This window comes from Cebus imitator, unplaced genomic scaffold (genome assembly GCF_001604975.1).
Source record: "Cebus imitator isolate Cc_AM_T3 unplaced genomic scaffold, Cebus_imitator-1.0 Scaffold5, whole genome shotgun sequence".
Lineage (NCBI taxonomy): Eukaryota > Metazoa > Chordata > Mammalia > Primates > Cebidae > Cebus > Cebus imitator.
The window spans coordinates 1-20,018 of record NW_016107320.1 but is presented as its reverse complement, the minus strand read 5'-3'; the positions used below and the strand labels follow the sequence as shown (position 1 = coordinate 20,018).

At 33.0% G+C, this 20,018-nt stretch overlaps 1 protein-coding gene across 1 annotated transcript in view; it reads left to right on the top strand.

The window, feature by feature from the left end:
* The window catches only part of TUSC3 (tumor suppressor candidate 3), a 191,968-nt gene extending 173,465 nt beyond the window's left edge, over positions 1–18,503 (top strand). Inside the window, exons 7-8 of the mRNA XM_017535448.2 lie at positions 5,807–5,870; positions 18,395–18,503. Of these exons, the coding sequence (XP_017390937.1) occupies positions 5,807–5,870; positions 18,395–18,486 (156 nt within the window). The 3' untranslated portion in view covers positions 18,487–18,503. The remainder of the gene's footprint in view (positions 1–5,806; positions 5,871–18,394) is intronic.
* Positions 18,504–20,018: the final 1,515 nt, after the last annotated feature.

Sequence of the window (20,018 nt, the reverse complement as noted above, 5' to 3'; positions counted from 1 at the left end):
TTCCTCTAGCTGTGTACAAGCTCTTGGTTTATTTTGCAATCATGTATTTTAAAATAAAAGAAGGGACCAAAAAGCGTTGTGTAGTTTGACCTGAATTGAGACAAATCGTCATTTGGGTGTCTTCCAACACTGTCAGATCTTAGTTTCATTTGCCATTTACTTAATGTTATAATTGGTCCTTTTAAAAATGTTACAGTTTAAAAATTGATCAAAATTCAAAAATGTCTTGGGATTGATTTAAGCTTTTCTATTTTATCTTTTTTTTTTGACTAAGGATTATATGCTGAAGCAAAGAAATGCCAGCACTGCTTTAACAGTGAATAAAAGAGGAATAATTAATTTGAACCCTATGTTTTATTGTCTTCAAAATGGCTATTTTCTGGCATATTTGTATTACTGAACAACTTTTTTGCACTCTTCTTACTTTAGAATTTGGTTTTGATCCAAAGCTCATTTAACTAACGTAGTCTTTGTTAGGGTTAATCAAACAGGCTGGTTGTTGATATCTTTTGCTCTCAAGGCTGATAATATCAGGTTGGTATAGAAGGGACTTGCATAACTTTCCAAAAACAACTTACTGGCAAGAGAATTTAACTCAGATATAGTTTACTATGACTGAATTAACAGTGGGCATAACCAGTGACATTAATTTTACTGTCTATGAGTCACATGACTTAAGACATTAAAATTTGGAATCTTGTTTGAATCTTAGATGATTAATGATGACGATGATAGATTACATTTGTTGACTTACTAGTGTGTTTCAGGCATTAGGCTATTTTACATGTATTATCAATTGACTTCTCACATTTTATTATTTCTATCAAAGAGCTTAACAATCTGAAGTTTAGAGTAATTTGTTCGAGGTCTCAGTTGTGGCAAACCTAGGATAGAGAAATTACTTAAGGGAATTTGACTAAAATCCATTTTATAAACTTATAATACTACACTGTTACCTTTATGCAGTCAATTTCCAATTTGCAGATAAGGCAACTGAGGCCCAAATTACTAAATGATGAAGTAACACCTATTTTTTTAAAATTGAATGGCCATTATTAGCACTGGAAACTGACTTCTAGGTTCTGTTTGTTTTTGTTACCACAGCTACCTTCTCAAGTAACAACCTGTTGGTACACTCTAGCCATTCTTATTTTCAGAACAGCAAGTGTTTAAAAGGACTCTTTAAGGAGTATTTACTACTAGCACAATTTTAAAATAACATTGAAAAAGCAGAACATACTGACTGGTGTCATCTTCCCAAGAATTTAGGAATAACTTAAGTGGAATCAGGTTTATTTCACATGCTGATATATAGTATATTTAGCTTTGTTTCCATTTTATTTTCATTCATTCTTGATATTGCTACATAAGAGTTATAGAACTACTATATCAAACAAAATATTTTTCAAGCATGTTACTTGAAATTAAGAATATAGTATCATTCATATATATTATTTTTTCATATTATGATATGCAAACTTCATCTACTATTTCTTCTACATAAAATTGGGCTTTAAGTAAGTCACGGGTCATGGTAAATGTCTTATGAACTTATTTTTATGAACCATTCTTTTTATTTTATGTTGGTTCACATATGTTCTATGAAATACTTAGTGGGGCTGGGTGTGGTGGCTCACGCCTGTAATCCCAGTAATTTGGGAGGCCAAAGTGAGCATCACCTAAGGTGAGGAGTTTGAGATCAACCTGGCTAATAAGTGGAAACCCCATCAATACTAAGAATACAAAAATTAGCTGGATATGGTGATGCACACGTGTAATCCCAGCCACTCAGGAGGCTGAGGCAGGAGAATGGCTTGAACCTGCGAGATGGAGGTTTTAATACGCAGAGATCATGGCCACTGCTATCCAGCTTGGGCAACAAGAGTGAAACTCTGCCTCAAAAAAAGAAATATTCAATGGACAAGTTAAAAAACACTTATATTAATGGCATGTCAAAACATTTCCTGTGAAAGAATTGATTTGTATCCTTAAGACTGCACACATTTTTTTCTTGACTATTCATCTGATCCGAAAATTCAATGCTTTTATAAATACAAGTTAAATACATATTTTGGAATAAATTATCCTGAGTTGCTGATATTTCCCTCACTCATGAGAATTAGTTAAAAATCAGGAAAATAAATGAACATCATGATTTAGCTTTAAGGGAATTCATTACTCAATATTCCCTTTTTCAAAGGATTTTGAAAGTGTATGCTTCTGTTACATAAAAATTTTTAAGACCAGCTTAAAATTACAGACCTTAAGTGAATTAGGTTATTGCTTTAAGGGCCCCATAATTGAAAGCTAACTATCTAAGGTCAGTGCTTAAGATCTCTGCAATACTTATTCATTCTTATTCTTGTGCTTACTCTTAACAGCTTTTGATGTGTGCTAATAATCTCTTTGTTTCACATTAGTAGACAAAATGTGTTCATGTAGTTTGTGTATGTAAGCTCCTTGAGAACATAGATATTTTTTCCTATAACTGCTGGATTTCTGTTGCTTGAGTTGGTGCCTGATACATACTAATTGATCAATTAAAAATTGCAAACAAATTCAAGCTTATTAAATCCTGAAGGCTCTTACAGTATCTGGTCTTGATGTGATTTTGAAGGAAAAAAAAAATATATCCTTTCTTTTATACTTAGATCTTTAGATCCCTTTAGGTTTTTTAAAGCTCTATGTAGCTTATGGATCTCATAAAATGTGAAAAAAAAAAAAAAAAAGATGTACAAAAGTCAAATGTTAGTATACATTCGTGAATATTATCTTTTAAAATATCAGTTCAACACACTAAATTCATTTATAAAAAAGAAAGAATTCCTGAATGCTATTTGTTTAGAAGATAAAAACAGCTTCTCAGCCTTTTGTTGAACAAGATACAAAGTTTGTTGAAGTGGAGACTATAAAATGATTTATGTTTGATTACTTTTGATCATTACACTATTGTGTATCATACTGTCTTATTTGATTTTTAGGAAAATATCTTGAGGAATATCCTCCTAATCCTATTTTAAAGTTAAATGAGTTTAAGTACTTTGTTTAGAATAATATAGCTAGTAGGTGGCAAATTCAGGACTGTGTCCAAAGCCTTTCCTCTTTCCTGCCTTATATATACAAGAAATATGGTACAAGTGTTACAGATCAGTTTCATGAAATAAGTCTCTAAGGACAAAGTGTGATTTTTTTTTTAACTTAGCTGTATTTTAAAAATGAAGTATGTAGGTTTCTTGTTACTGTGCCTGGAAACACAAAAGGCATTGCATGATACAGTGTTTTTCACACATTTGAGAAAGCATCGAAGGGTTCTGAGCAAGGTAATGATGGGATAGTTTTGACAGTACTTATCTAAATGACAAACCAGCTCTAGGGTAGAGGTGCAGAGAATAAAGGGAGGCTATTGCAGTAGTCTAGGCAAGAGATGATGACTGCTTGGACCAGAAATCTTTGGACCTTATTTTTTAGGTTCCTTTGCTAGTTCTTCCTGGGAATGGTGAAAAGCAGTTGAATTTGGAATGAATTTTGAAAGTAGAGCCAACAGATTTTCTGAATGATTGGCTTTGTGGAGAGGGAGGGAGGGAGGAAGGAGAGAATAAAGGCAAGGAAAAGGGCGAAAGAAAATTAAGGGCAGAGACACAAAGGTAATTCGAGGATTTTTGCGTAAACAACTGGAAAAATTTAATTACCTTCTCCTGAGTTAGGGGAGAATGGGAGAGAAGCAGATTCTGGGATAGAAATGGAGGCATATCAGGGGTTTCATTTTAGCCGTTTTTAGATTTCCCATATATCAGACTAGATACAGACATGATATTAAAGCCATGAGATTGGATGAGAACGCCTGGGAAGGCTGAGTAGAGGGAATAGGCCTAAGCCTGTGGAGCGCTGACATGCTCCAGAGTCTAGAAGGTAGTAAGGAAACGGCCTCCTCCATTCTGAGGGGGAAGACCTAATGAGGTAGGATCATCCTCAAGATTGGGATCCTGCAAGTCAAGTGAAGCAAACATTACAAAAAGAGAGTGGTCAGATGCAGCTGATTTTTCAGGCAGGTTAAATCCAATAAATTGAGATATGACCATAGAATTTGGTAATGGGGAATTCCATTGATGACCTTGAGAAAAGATTGATCAGAGAGGATTCTGTTACTGAAAGCAAACAGAAAAGGTTATAAACCACTTACCTAGAAGATGTCTGAAGTTATTCTCTAAATTTGTGATTCTCTTGGAGACAAACTATCTTGCAGTTGTTATGTAAATTTGGGCATATTATTCCTGTACTATTAAATTCGGATATGTTAGTTACATAATGTTGATTTTTATTACTTTAATTGTTAACATTTAATTTTCTGATTGCCAAGTAAAGTTTTTACAGTTTTACTTGAGGTTCCTCCTGTGTTTTGCTAAGTTGTTTTTATATGGTGGAAAGGGCATGCATACCTATATGAACATTCCTAGGTTTCAGTCCAAACTTCACAAATTACTAGTTATACAATCTTGAACAAGTTAGTTAAATTTCTGTCTCAGTTTCCTCATTTGGAAGATGACAGGTAATAACTACTTTATGTGATTGTTAATCAACAGTGGACTGGATAAAGAAAATGTGGTACATATTCATCATGGATTACTACACAGCCATAAAAATGAAATCATGTCCTTTGTAGCAACATGGGTGCAGCTGGAGGGCATGATGCTAAGCTGATTAATGCAGTAACAGAAAACCAAATACCCCATCTTCTCACTTGTAAGTGGGAGCTAAACATTGAGTACACATAGACAGTGAGGAGAACAGTAGACCCTGGGGCTTACTTGAGGATGGAGGGTGGGATGAAAGTGAGGATTGGAGAACTACCTGTCAGGTACTTTGCTCACACTACCTGGGTGACAAAATCATTTGTACACCAAACCTTAGCAACATGCAATTTACCCATGTAACAAATTTGCACATGTACCCTCTGAACAAGATGGAAGAAAAAAAAAAGATACCTTGAGAAAACTATCTGAATTGTATGATACAGTTATGCATCATAAATGATGTAAAAGTTGAGGCACTGATTTAATAAGGTGTTAGATTCTTTTCTCCAGTATTTTTTTTATAAACAGAAAACCAAGGCAAGGACATTTATTTAAAACGATTGCATAGCAACCGATATTCATAAGAGAGATTAACAGCAGAAATAGTCATGGGAATCAATTTAGAAGCAAAATAATCTAAATGGAGATTTATGTTAGATTTTCTATAATCAGCTGGTATGAACCATATACTTAATAGGGTAAAAACAATTTTAAAAATTATGTTTTGAAAAAATTTAAATGCTGTAGTGAAATGGGTACATTTAGAAAGCTGACTCCTTATTTTAAAAACTTTGATAATGTAGAAAGTAGGGATTAGATATTTGATCATTTCTAACTTATTTTAAAGGATGAAAAATCATAAAAATGTTTTGTTCTAATTTATATGTTATGCTTTTAATTGTAGTTTTGCAATAACTCTATAGGGATCATTATATTTTATGTGTGAATGTTTGTGATAAATCCTTTAACAACTTAAATTTATTTTTGATAACTAAGTTGCTGCCTACAGTTTACAGTATCATCAACCAACATTGCCATCTATTTGCATTTAACTAATTATTTAAAATAATTGTTAATAGGGACTTAATTAGTAGAAAGTAATAAAAATTGAAGTAGTAGAAATCTAATTAGATTTTTCCATTGTTTATCTTCATGACATAAAACTTGAAAACAATTATGTGGCTTTCTCAAATTGTAATTTTTGTTTTTTTTTTGTTTTTTGTCTTTCTTAATAGAGCTACATTCATGGAAGCAGCCAGGCTCAGTTTGTGGCAGAGTCACACATTATTCTGGTACTGAGTATCCTTTTTAAAATACTGATGAATTGAAAAGGGCAAGACAAAGCTACATGTTATTAAATTGACATTTGTTCCTGGCAGTAAATATCAAGACTTTTAAAAGACATTAAATTTTAAGCTGTACTATATGACTATTTTTTACTTTTATGCTAATTATTTCCTATTACAGTATAATTTGTTGCTATTAAGTATCATTAACAGATCATAATTTACTTTTTTACTGTTGAATTTCAGAGTCTTAGTTTTACTCTACATTGATGATCTCTGACTAGATTTTTTTGTGAAAGTTATATAATATTTCCCCTACAGCATCTTAATGGGAAGAAAAAGTGCCTTATGGTATTAATAGCAACTTAATAAAGGGATTATCATCATATTGGTCCCTGTAAGTAATGATATGTCAGAAGGAGGAGATTTAGGGTGGTTCAACATGCGTTTTTGGAACATAACAGACTAAATCAGAATAAGTTTTGTGAATCAGATTATACAATATAATTTATGATTTGAAGTTAGAAGGATCAAGAATGTAACAGGATAAGAAAAAGGTAAGGTTCAAGCATCTAATCTGAATGTTCTTAGAATGAGATAAAATTAGTTTGGACGCACTATTTTGGGCAAATATAGATGTTTGTGTGAGTCTTATGAAAATGTTTGAAATTTAAGTTCATAGTGGTGCTTGAACATAGTGAGTCATAAGAATTCAAAGTGTGCCTCTAGTAATCTTTATAAAATTTGATTAGTATCCTGGTTACTAAGATTCATATGCAAATGAAGGAGTCTAAACCAAATTCTCCAGTACAGTATATAACCAAAGCTGTAGACCTTTAAGTATCTTAAAATTCCTCTAGGCCAAACTTCATTTTATATATAGGAAAACTAGAGCCTATGTTAGGGAAGCCCACTTGAGCTAGAATTAGAATTCAGTTTTCTTTCTCATGGTCTATTGATTATGCAAGTACATAAGTTTTATGTACAATACTTGATTATGGTCTGTGACATATTTGATGAATGAATGTTAGTCATGGCTATTCTTTCCAATCTAGATGAAAAATACTATATCTTTAACAACATTGAAGTTTTGGATTTTATTACTTTGTTGTGTCATAACAGTGCTTTTTAAAAAATCTGCCAGCAAAGAGAACTTCGGTTTATTTAGGCATCCTGTTTTATTTGCTTACTGTGTTTTAAGCACTGCATCAAGTGGTGGTGTATACTGATTACTGTATGGTAGGGAAAAGGGATGAGAAATGTTTAAAGCACTTGGAATTCCCAAGAAGCTCAAAGACTTCCTGTTTTGTAAAATCAGTATTAGCAATACTAACCACATGACATTTCTTTTTGAGGAAAATGAGATAGCACACATTAAGCATCCAGTAATCACAAAAGGCTAGTTGGTTTATTCCTCTCTGTATTTCCCTTCTTTCTTCTTCAGGAGTTTGGTGGCCACAGGTAACATGCATAAATACATATATATTGGATGATTCCTTAGTGATACGGTTTGGCTCTGTGTCCCCACCCAAATCTCAGCTCGAATTGTAATAATCCCCAAGTGTCATGGGAGAGACCTAGTGGGGGTAATTGAATTATGGGTGTGGGTTCTTCCTATGCTGTTCTCATGATAGTAAGTCTCACGAGATCTGATGGTATTATAAAAGGGCATTCCTCTGCACATGCTCTCTCTTGCCTGCTGCCCTGTAAATTGTGCCTTTTGCCTTCTGCCATGATTGTGAGGCCTCCCCAGCAATGTGGAACTGTGAGTCCATTAAACCTTTTTTTCCCTTATAAATTACCCAGGGTCATGTATGTCTTTATTAGCAGTCTGAGAACTAATACACCTAGTTTTTGACAAAGGTGTAGATGACCATGAAAAAAAATCTCCTAATGAAATTTATCAGAATTCTAAAACTTGAACTGTTAACATTGAAAATACTTAATTTTTCTAAAGTTAATTTTTTACACACATTAAATTGTAAAACTTAAAATAGAAAGGCAGTGTTTTTCAAAGTTTCATGAAAATGAAGGAAATGAAGTTGAAAAGAAAAAGATTATAAATCTCATTTATATAGCAGGACAACTAAAAAATACCTTTCTGAAACTCATTGAACAACATTGACTGTCTTCTTCCATTTCTCAACATTTTTATTTCTTCTACCCTTGATTACACATACTTGGATACATACATGAGATTGGGCATATCCGCAGCCCATTTCTTGCTTACATTTATTTAGTTGCATGTATGCTTTGTGATTTCAAAATTAAGAAACTACTGTGAGAAGTACTTCCCTTGCTCTAGTTTGTCTCATAGATTGGAATTGGAAATACCTGTATTTTAGTAAACATTCTCAAATTTTGTTATATTTTTCCACAAATCAGTTTTTGCCCTCCAGCTTTAATATGGTAAAAGATTAATGCTTTCTGCATATGAGAGGGGTCTTTGGTGAGAAAATGAAGTATTTGTGAATGTTTATAGGCATATCTACTCCGTATTAACAAGAGTAAAGTTGTATTTACTCTCAACTTATTAAAGATATTCAGGAAGCAAAATATGTTAACATTAAAGCAAATGGATAGAAACCTAAAGCATTCGCTAAGATAAGTTTTTAACTCTTGGTTTTTTTCCTAACTTGTTTCAATCCCTGGTGTAGCATTATACTTTTAGCAGTATACTTTATCTAAAGTGATGAGTTTATTGAAACACATCAGGAATACCGAGCATAAGGATGAAAAGCTGTGTTAAGATCATCATTTTATTGTATGGCAGGAATTCTCCAAGGTTTCATTGACATCAAGCCGAGATTTAGGATTCAAAGAAATTTTACAAGAAGTGTGATTTTTTTCATATAGATCTTAGCAGTGATACATAAAAGAATTAAAAATTCCTAATCTTTTTATGCCAGTAGTCATTATTTGTTGCTTGTTTCTCCTGTGTTTTTATTTTAGACATATCTGTTACAAAGAAAGAGAAAAATTCTTTTAAAATGGTGGACTCATTAATATTATCAGTAGAACTTCAAAAGAAGTCCAGGCAGAGAGGTTCATGCCTGTATCCCAGCACTTTTGCAAGCTGAGGCAGGAGGATCACTTGAACCCAGGAGTTTGAGACGAGCCTGGGCAACAGTAGGGAGAACCCTGTCTCTACAAAAAATTTTAAAAGTAGCCAGATGTGAGTGATGGCATACACCTCTGGTTCTAGCTACTTGGGAGGCTGATGCAGGACAATCACTTGACCCTGGGAGGTCAAGGCTACAGTGAGCTGTGATCACACACTACACCCCAATCTGGGCAACAGAGTGAGTGAGACACTCTCAAAAAAAAAAAAAAAAATTGAAGTTATTTTTCCGTAATTTCTGATTCTAGTTTCATTTAACAGGCTACTACTACTTTGTGAACAGTCCACATTTTCTTTGTAATTTTTGTGTGTATTTTTTTCTTTATGCAAAAAATTACAAATACCAGATTATTACTTGTATCTGTAGGGAGAACATTTCTATCTTTTGGATGTCACATCCTAATTTAGTAATTTAGATTGTTAGATGCAGTTGCTATATACAAAGTTTTGTTGGAAAAAAACCTAAGAGAAAACAGGTGGACTCATATTGTATCATGGATTATAGATTTTTATTTACTAAGAATAAAATTGTCTCCTTATCAGTAGTGTTACATTTTTGGTACCTTATTTAAGAAAAAAAAAGAATAATCCTTAATAGTCTTTGAGAGAAAACTATATGAAACAGTCAGAAATAGTATTTTAATACAGAATATATGTGAACCATCCAACAATAACCTACAAAGGGCTTTATATTCTTGCATGTTTAAAATTTTACTTTTATTTCATTTATTTTTCCTTTTTTAATGTTTTGAACACCTAATGCAAATGTGAACGAGGTATTTGCTGTTTACAGAAAGGTGGGATGACAGAAAAATACTTACAATACAGTGAGACCAATATATGCAAAGGAAATAGCAAGAGAGGAGCTAACTCCCTATCTAGAGAAGTGGAACTGACTTTTCAAATGGATTTTGAAGTCTAAAAAGGAGTTTCAGAGACAGAGAAATGAGTGAGGAGGTTATGTCAGTAGAAGATACAACAGATACACAATCATAAAATGAGAGATAGTACTCTTTATTGCAGGAAGACAGGAAATTCATTAAGGCTGGAATACAAATCGTGAGAAGACTGGTGAAAGTTTGGTTAGGCTGGATAATGAAAACCTTCCTAAGAAATTTGAATTTTACCTACAGGTAGTAGATGCAGTACAGTTGATACGTCAGTTTTACATATTTGGCATTGGGTAACTTATGGATTCTTTCTGAAGTGTTTTGAGATTCAGCCCCTAATGTCTTCCTGATAAATTTGTCTGTGGAAAGGGAAGTAGTGGCATGTGTATCTCATGACTGTTTAGGCAACAGAAAGCCAATGGAGGTTTGCTCCAGGAACAATATTAAGGATAGGATAGAGAAGAGAGAGCAAAGGAAGCAGGAGTCACTGGTAATGGTTCATTCTCTAGGATGAACCTAAGTCAGGTAATGGATGAGTGATTCAGCTGCTATTTGAGAGGAAGAAGACTCAAAATCGATGATAAATATCACAAGTAAGGTTCAAGAACAGGAATCAGAGATGATTCAGAAGTTCTCTTGTGGGTTGTGGGATAGAAATATGGAGGAAAACAAAGTTTGGAGAGGAATGTTTAGCTTAAAAAAGTTTCTACGATTGATTAGACCTCATAATTGGTTGATGAGAAAGGGATTAGTTTGCTTAAATTGCTTAAGATCATAAAGCCAATCAGTTGAAGAGTCAAGAGCTTGAAACTATTAACCCATTGTTTTTCCACTTAGTAATGTTTTCCCAATAAATCAAAATCTCTGTGGTGAATAGCCAGTAATATTCTCACCGAATTATATATTGTGTATATTTGTTATATAAATCTGAAAAGGTCATTTTAATAAAGATATAGTGGATATGTTGATAATTCTTTAGTTATTCTATCATATGTTTGTACAGAACACCACATCCTCTATCAGTATAAAAACAAACGTGAGAGATTCGTAAATATAAATACACACATACATGCAAGGTTATGTGCTATTTGCTTAGGTACTAAAGTCACCAAACCTGACAATATGTCTGATGGTGCAGCATTTACAGTCTAAAGGGAGAGGAAGACACACAACAAATTATTGTGTAAATAATTGTCCAGTTACAATTATGTTCTTAAAAAGGTTTTCAAATGTCCAAAATTCAGTAAGACTCAGGCTCGAGGCACATGGATCTGAACTGGAATATCATCGCATGCAAATATCCACTTTTTGAAACTCTAATTGGAAGAATTAGTATATATATGAATAATATGTATTTGAAATAATATATGAAATTATGTTTAAACTGTTTATGTAATTTCCCAGAGTAGAAAATTTGAACTGTAGTGATCAAATGATAAAATCAAGGTAAGATATGTTGATTATAGAATGTTTCTAAAATTCAAAACCTCATATATGATTTTAAAGGGATAACCTGAAATCTGCTTTTCTTACTAAATACACTTATAAATATGGCACAATAAAACAGACATGTAATTACAAGTAGTGATTTTTTTTTAAATAAAGCACCCTCCATTATACATTTAGAGAAATGTTTGCAGAAAAATATAATTTTACTATCCTAACTAATCTGCCTTTTTTTCTACCAGTAGGTAGTTCATGAGGGCAGAATAAATGCCATTTAAAAATTTATTTAAAACTTCAACCAGATCAAATTTGTTTCCTTTGGTAATAGAGCAGTGTTTCCACTGAATTCACCAAGATATGATCCCTGGGTGCCAGTGGATACAGAACACGGGAGTTCTAGAATGAGATTTACTATCAACTATAATCTCTGACATTGCACTGTCTCTTAATTCTCCACGTTTTTTTAGTTAGGGAATCTCAAGAAAATGACATGAAATAAATATTAGTTGGAAGTAAAATTATTTGTATAAAAGTAAAGGTTATATTAGCACTTTAAAAATTTTTTTTAATAAAGATCATATTGCTTTTTCTATGAGCAAAACTTTTTTCTCATTGTGAAAGAATATGATTTTATTCTGCATTTGTTTCTAGTCTGTTATAGAGAGCAAACATTTATTTTAATGTGTTATATCCAAGGAGAAACATACAATAGAAAAAAATTAATAATGAATGCAAGATGAAAAGTTTAGATTTAGATTCATTTAAGTCTTCTATAACATGCTAACATTTTTTTCAACATCTGTTTATCTTAAAATTGAAAACATCTTGATTTTACTCCTAGGAGCAAAGGTAAACTTATCATGTGCACTTGAGAAGGGATTATAATGTAATATAAATATATTTGTTACTATTTCCGTAGAATGCTTAGTGCCTCTGGGTATTTTATGTAAATTACACAAATAGCAGCTTTTATATGTGGGATCATGTCAGTATTTTGACTTTCTAAGCAGTAGGAAAATGATCAACAGGATCAGCAAAGAAACTGGAGCATGCAAAGTAGCTGAAATACATATTGCTATGATATTAATAAAAATGTGCAAAGTAACACATAAACTAGGTCAAAGTATGTGTGTAGGATAGGATAAAGGATAGAGGTCCATCTGTTTTTTAATGTTGGGACACTTCAATAAGGCACAGCTAGATGGCTACACCCATCAATTTAATGACCAAAAAGAATCTTTTTGGTCAGAAGTAGAATCTTCTTAGATTTGTAGGGTCTTTCATTAATCATTCATTCAGCCTTCCACCTAATGAAAGAAATGCCACATAAGAACACTGAGAGATGATCATCTAGTGTCTTCCTCTGTATAAAAATTAAGATTTTTATGTTACAAATGTGATTTTCCTCAAATAAGTATCATATAGTCCTTTTTCAGTCAGAAATGTTTTATTTAATACAATGAAATTTAAGCTAAATGATTCTCAACTCTTAAAGGTCTTTAGTTTAAAAAAAAATCTATCTTTTAATAATAGGGACGGTTAGCTAGCTTAAAGCCATTTTAGTGTAATTCACATGTCTTAATTACAGCCATCAGATTTTAAAAAGGCTCACTACTCATTTCTTGTTAAAGCTTAGAAAACTTACTTTTGCAAGAAACATTCTGAGGAAGAGATCATACTTATTTACTGATCCTGCTGATTTCTAACAAAAACATTTTACCTTGAGGATGTATATAACCAAGGTCTATTAATTTCTTTGTTTTAAAATTCCTACTTTAAGGTTGTGTGCAGAAATATTCACTAAATGCTTGCATTAAAAAAGAAATTCAAGTAAGAATGAAGCTAAATTCCAGTCAGACATAACAGTACACAGTTTTATGATACCACCTTAGAACCTTTATAGCAGGGGTTGGCAAACTAGGACCAGTGCAGGCCCAATCCAACCTGTCTGCTGTTTTTGGAAATAAAGTTTTATTGGATCAGGGAGAAACCTATTCATTTATGTATTTCTGTGACTACTTTTGTACGACGACAACAGAGCTGAGTAATAGCAACAGACACCATATGACTCGCATAGCTGAAAATATTTACTTTGTAACCCTTTACTGAAAAACTTAGCCAATTTCTGCTCTGTAGGCTGTGGTCAATAAAGAAAACAAAAGTTCACAGTTTTATTAACCCACTCATGAACAGTTACTTTTTTGTTTTGTTTTGTTTTTGAGTTGGAGTCTTGCTCATTCTTTCAGGCTGGAGTGCAGTGGTGTGATCTCAGCTCACTGCAACCTCCCCCTCCAGGGTTCAAGTGATTCTTCTGTCTCAGCCTCCCAAGTAGCTGAGATTACATGTGCATGCTGCCATGCCTGGCTAATTTTTGTATTTTTAGTAGAGACAGGATTGCAGCATCTTGGCCAGGCTGGCCTTGAACTCCTGACCTCATGATCCCCTCATCTCAGCCTCCCAAAATGTTGAGATTACCGGCATGAGCCACCACACCCAGCCCAGTTACTGTTTTTACCTTTTATTCCCTGCAGTCATTTCTCTGCATTTATTTTAAAGGAGTTGAGGTTTTGTACATACTTTTATACATACGTATACATCTTTTCATTTGGTATGGTCAGGAAATTAATATATCTTGTTTTTGTTATTAAGAATTTTTGTCAACTTCATTTTATATGGCTACTTAACCTATCACAAAAATGTCCCATATGTTATAGTTGGACATTTACATTTTAATTTTTCACTATATAAAAGTATTCTAAATTAGATTTTTGTATGTATGTAAAACTTTTTTAGTATTTTATATTCTTCCTTATTTGGGAATAGCTTTAGAGGAGTGGAGTTCATGGCATACTTCTGGCACATGCAATTCATGATAATTGATGATTTGCTGAGGTTTTTGACATGCTGAAACCTTAAAACTTTTGTTAGACTTGGGTTTTCTATTCTCTTTCTGCCTTATAATTGGGAGTTTGCATATTTTTTAAATCATATAATTTGAAAAATGCTACACTGTTACTGCATTTGCTCCCAACAAAAATAGTAAATTATAACAATGTGATTTAAAGCAGAAACGTAAGTGATGTAAAGGTAAAATCACAATCCAGATAGACATGTTTGATATGGCAATTTTGTGAGTGATTTGCAAACTTATTTGTAAAAACTGGAATATGTTTATGGAGAAGTAAAAGATATTTGAATGTTCTATACTTTCTAAAAAAAGATTTTTATGCTTAGCATAAAGATATTTCATGCTGAAATCGGGCTACCAATTATGTTCTTTGCCCAACACTTGGTTATCATTTTTATCTAAGCCTAATATCTTACTTCATTACTTTTGTGCTTTTTTATTTTGCATCTTTCATTCTGTAGTTTTGTGACTTTGAGCTAGTTGTTTAAACTTCTCTGGGCTTCAGTTTCCTTATTTGTAAACAGGTGATAATATGTACATCAAAGAGTTGTTGGGACTGAGTAAGATTGTGAACAAAACAAACTTCTTGCCCTTTTGGAGCTAAAATTGTAGTGCCAGAAGAAAGACAATAAGTAAATTAAAAAATGTATACGATCTGCAATTTCTTTAAAAAAACCATGTTATAGAAAAAAAAAAATCAGAATAAAGATGAGAGTAGGCTTCTCTGACAAGATTGCATTTGAAAAGAGACCTAGTAGAAGTGAGGGAGTAAATTACATGAGCACCCCAGGAAAAAGTACTTCAGGCAGTGGGAATAACAAGTTCACAGATTTCCTTATTACTCAAATTGCTTTGAAGGTATTAAAATGCCAGAGAACCTTTTTAAGACCTAGAAGGAGGGTTTAAGAAACAACCACTAAAACTCAATGGGAAAGATGAATAAATTTGGCCACATTAAAATTAGAGCTTTCTATATGACAAAACAATTTAAAACACAAACTATAAAGTAGGAGAGTCGGTATACAGTACTTCAGGCAATTCGTATCTACCAAAAAAAAAAAAAATGTTTCAAAGCTGATAAAATTAAGCAACTGTGCTTTTGGAACAAGGGGGAAGAAAAGGGGGTAGTGTACTGAAGATTAAACCAAATAAAGCAGAATTAACATATCAAAAGATGCTTAGAACCAAGTGGGGAGCTATTGATACAATTTTTTTCCTTACCAGTTTGATAAAAATAATTTGGCAGTATTCTGTTAGTGAAATTAAGAAAAATGGAAACTTACATTGCTCATTTGAGAGAACAGTATGATTGTACCTAACAACTTTGAAAATACACTTACTGAACCTCTCAAAAATTCCACTTCTGGTTATAAACCATAGAGAAAATATTGCACATATACTCTAGGAAACCTGTAAAAATATATTATTTGCAGGAATATTTCTAGTAGCAAGCATTTGGAAACAAATGTTATCGTAAGATAAAGCAATAAAATATGATATACTCTTACAAAAATTATTTACATAATTTTCTGTTACTACATTGTTTGAATTTAAGCAGTTGAAATGAGAAGCAGGTTACTCATAGTTTTCAACATTGTAGCAATACAGAAGGAGAGTAGTAAAAATGATATGAAGATACATTTATAGGGATATGTTATACTTTGGTGACCAAATGTAGTGCCCAATAAAATACACTTTTCGCTTTTCTAATAACAATTTTGTTTTCTTAAACACAAAAGTCTTTGTGTTTTACAAACAGATATATATATATATTTGTGTACATGTGCACTTGTGTATAAAATTTGACCCTAAGAACATATTAAAATATGGCTTTACTACTATTAAAACTGTCATACATTTTATTTTGTAAGCTTTATTTTCCCCAGTTAATAGAAATACTGCCATTTCTCCCATGATTCATTAATGGAACTGAAGAAGCTGCTCAGCAGATGGAATCATTAAATGAATATATGTTTTACTTTTAATATCTACAAAATTTCATCTTAAATGCCATTTATGTTTGGAATATTTAAGTGTCATAGTAGCCGGGCGTGGTGGCTCACAACTGTAATCCCAGCGCTTTGGGAGACCAAGGCTGGCAGATCACTTGAGACCAGGAGTTCAAGACCAGCCTGGCCAACATGCTGCAACCCCATCTCTACTAAAATACAGAAATTGTCTGGGTATGGTGGTGTGCTCCTGTAATTCCAGTCACTTAGGACACTGAGCGATGAGAATCGCTTTAACCCAGTAGGCAGAGGTTGCAGTGAGTCAAGATCATACCACTGCTCTGCAGCCTGGGCTACAAAGTGAAACTCTCTCAAAAAAATAAAAATAAAAAAGTCATAGTAAAATAACCTGCAATTCTGTTTGAATTGTCAGCAGATTAAATATGTATATTTAAACGTGTAGATAAAAATTTTACATGAATATAAAAGGTACTGCAGAAAAAATTATTAAAGGGGAAACTTTTAGTAACTCCTTGTTAAGGATCCAAATCAGTCACATCTGTCTGCTCCAGAAAACTGAGTTTTAAGCAGTAGAAATCTACACATGAACCGTTTTAGTGAAACAAGTTTTTAATTAAATTTGTTATTATCAATGTCCAGTGTTTATGGATTTGCGGTAATGTATACAAGTAGAGACGGTCCAAAACACATTAAGAATGATGAATCTAATTTACAGCCTATAGACTATCATACTGGTAATACCAAACAGTCATTCTCTTAACAATATTCTTTTCAGGCCACTGCTGCAAGATTGAAACCCAGGAATTTCATAAAAATTTCAGTGTTTTTTAAGCTGTATAGCACAAATCTCTAAAAGTTTAGTGCTAGTATATGGTACGTATGTGTATGGTGGTGAGGGTTGACATTGTGCAGGGTGGCAGGGGCTTTTTCTCTTGTATACATTAGGCTTCCAAATATAGGTTGTTCATGATTTTTTTTCCAGAAAGGGTTCCAATGGTAAAACAAATAATTTGAAAAACATTTGTATATAGAGGTCATGGAAGCATAAATGCCTCACGAGAGAAGCCAGGCATGTATTATTATTCAGAAGTTGGATAATATGGTCACGAAGACAGACTTGAATATGAACATTACAATTTATTAATCAGAATTTCAGTCATTTGGGTCTAAAAACATGACTCAGAGAGGTAATGTTCTCTGCAAAATTTTCTCTGACCTCCTCCACTTGATCGTATAGACATTGCCCAATGTTATCCTTTGAGCTTTTGTTAGTGGTATCATCCTGCACAGGAGATTTACTGATGCTGTTTATATACAAATAGCAGTAGAAATGAATACAAGGGAATCATAATGAAATTAAGCAAATTGTAGAGTTCTGGCCTAGAATTTTTATTTTTCTCTTCAATTTTTAATCTGTGAATCTTTGGGCAAAACACATAATATATTTTCAGAATTGAGTTCTAAATCTTAAGAGTAGACAGTGTCAAAAATATTATAAAACATGGCAAAGAATTTTTTATGAAGATGAAAATTTCCCATCATTCTCTTAATTCTAGCATTATTCAGCCTAACATGAATACAGCCATCCTATTGCAAGCAGGTATAAAATACAAAAGTAATTTTGTGATCTCATTCTTAAAAGTATCAGTTAGCTGACTAGCTCAGGGTTCTGCTAGATTCATTAAATTATTTTATTAAAATATGCTTGTTTGCGTTGGTAAGACTTTTAATTGTATACCCCCAGATTTTCCAGTGACATACCTGACCTTCATAAAGATTTCAACTAAACAAAACCGATGAAAAAACGCATTTAGAAAAAAGCTATGTACACACACACACACTATGAAAATGAAATGTGTCACCATGTCTGTAAGCAGTGCATATCTTTATGTATAATGTGAAATGTTGTAACCAGTTTTGAGAGTCCTTATAGTTTATATGTTCTGTGAAAATCCTGGAATTTAAGAGCCGTTAGATTTAGCCTCTCAGTATCTCGCAAATCGAAGTTTCAGTTTATAAATTTTAAAAATTAAGGCATATGTGCTTATCCAAATGGTGATTTTATGTTATATAAAGATAATTCATTGTATTTACCTTTGTGTGCATTTGTAATTTAACCATTTTGGAGCATTGTGTTCAGACCCAGAAAAATTAATAGATTTTACTCATCTATTTCTACGGCTTCCTTGACAACTACTGCAGATGCTGCTATCACCATGGGGATGGTTCTTCTAAATGAAGCAGCAACTTCCAAAGGAGATGTTGGAAAAAGACGGAGTAAGTCTCTGTGTTGACATTTTTGTAATTTCGTTTCAGTCTTAAGATTCATTTAAGTCAAATGGGAAACACATCAAAGCCCTTTGTAAACATAAACTTTTAAAGAAAAGTTCTGGTTTGCAGAAGTTCAGATTTTTAACTTGTTTCTATTTCTGGGATGTGTTCATATACTTGAAAATATGTCTTCCAAAAGAGGACTGGGTGATTTTCTGTGGAATGGCATAGAAAGTGGAGCTGTCCTTCACCCTTTTCTGGGGTGCTCTAATCCATCCATGCTGAAGCCATAGTCTTTGTTGTAATTCCATCCCGGATAGAGAGATGGAAAATTTTGTGGGCAGAATATTCAGAGATTTTATTGGCATATAACATTCCCTCTGCCACAAGAATAGGGTATGCACTCAAAGCCTGACTCTGATGGAGAAGCTTTTGCATAGGTTTTCTACGCTGAGATAGTACCTTACCACTCGTTCCAGAGCCTTCTTTTACATTTTTAAAAGGACATCTGTTGATATAATCTTTTCAAGGCTCTTTGCCTTTCCACTGATAAACCAAGATTTATGCCTGTATCAAGTTCTCTAGCATTATGTTTTTAAGCAAGTTAATTGTGTTGTTTTTCTTTGATGGGACTGTTCCTCTCAGAGTTGTGGAAAAACATGTAGTTTTGAGAAGTAAAGATTTTGCTAGCAAGAAGAAAAGAATACATAGGGAAAATATGCTCTGGGGAGCATAGGTTAAAAAAGGACAGTCGATGTTTCCTGTCAGAGACCCTTTTATAATTAATATCAAGTCCCTGTATGATTTGATATGTCCACAAACCTATAATTTTCTGTCCTTTGCATGTCTGAACTCTTTAAAATTCACAATTTATGTATGACCAACATAGGTGTCTGAAAAAGACTATTGATTAAGGTATTTAAAATAAAAGTCAGACTTAGTTTATGGGTTTTTAGCTAGTGCAACATGTATGTAAACAAATCATAGTGCTCTCTGAATACTCAGAAGTCTTAAGGGTTGAAATGTTTTTGATGTAATACGCAGTTTAGATTGCCCTCTTTTCCTATGGTATTGTCTATACATTGTTTTAAAGAAGTGACAAAAGAAATGAGCACATTACTTTATTGATGTTGAATTTTATTTTTTTTATCTTTTGAATTAACATTATGATATTTTGGGGATTGACAAAGTATGCCTATGAGAACATACTCTTAATTTCAACTTTTATTTTAGATTTGGGGGTACATGTATATGTTTGTTACATGGGTATGTTGGATGATGCTGAGGTTTGGGTATGGATCCCATCACCCAAGTAGTGACCATAGTACCCAATACATGTTGTACACTGAGAGACTACCTCGATCCCCACTCTAGTCATGTCTGTTCTCATCTTTATGTTCACATGTATGTAATGTTTAGCTCCCACTTACAAGTGACAACATGTGGTATTTGGTGTTCTATTTGTGTTACTTTACTTAGGATAATGGTCTCCAGCTGCATTCATGTTGATTGTAAAGGACACGATATTGTTGTTTTTTATGGCTGCATAGTATTC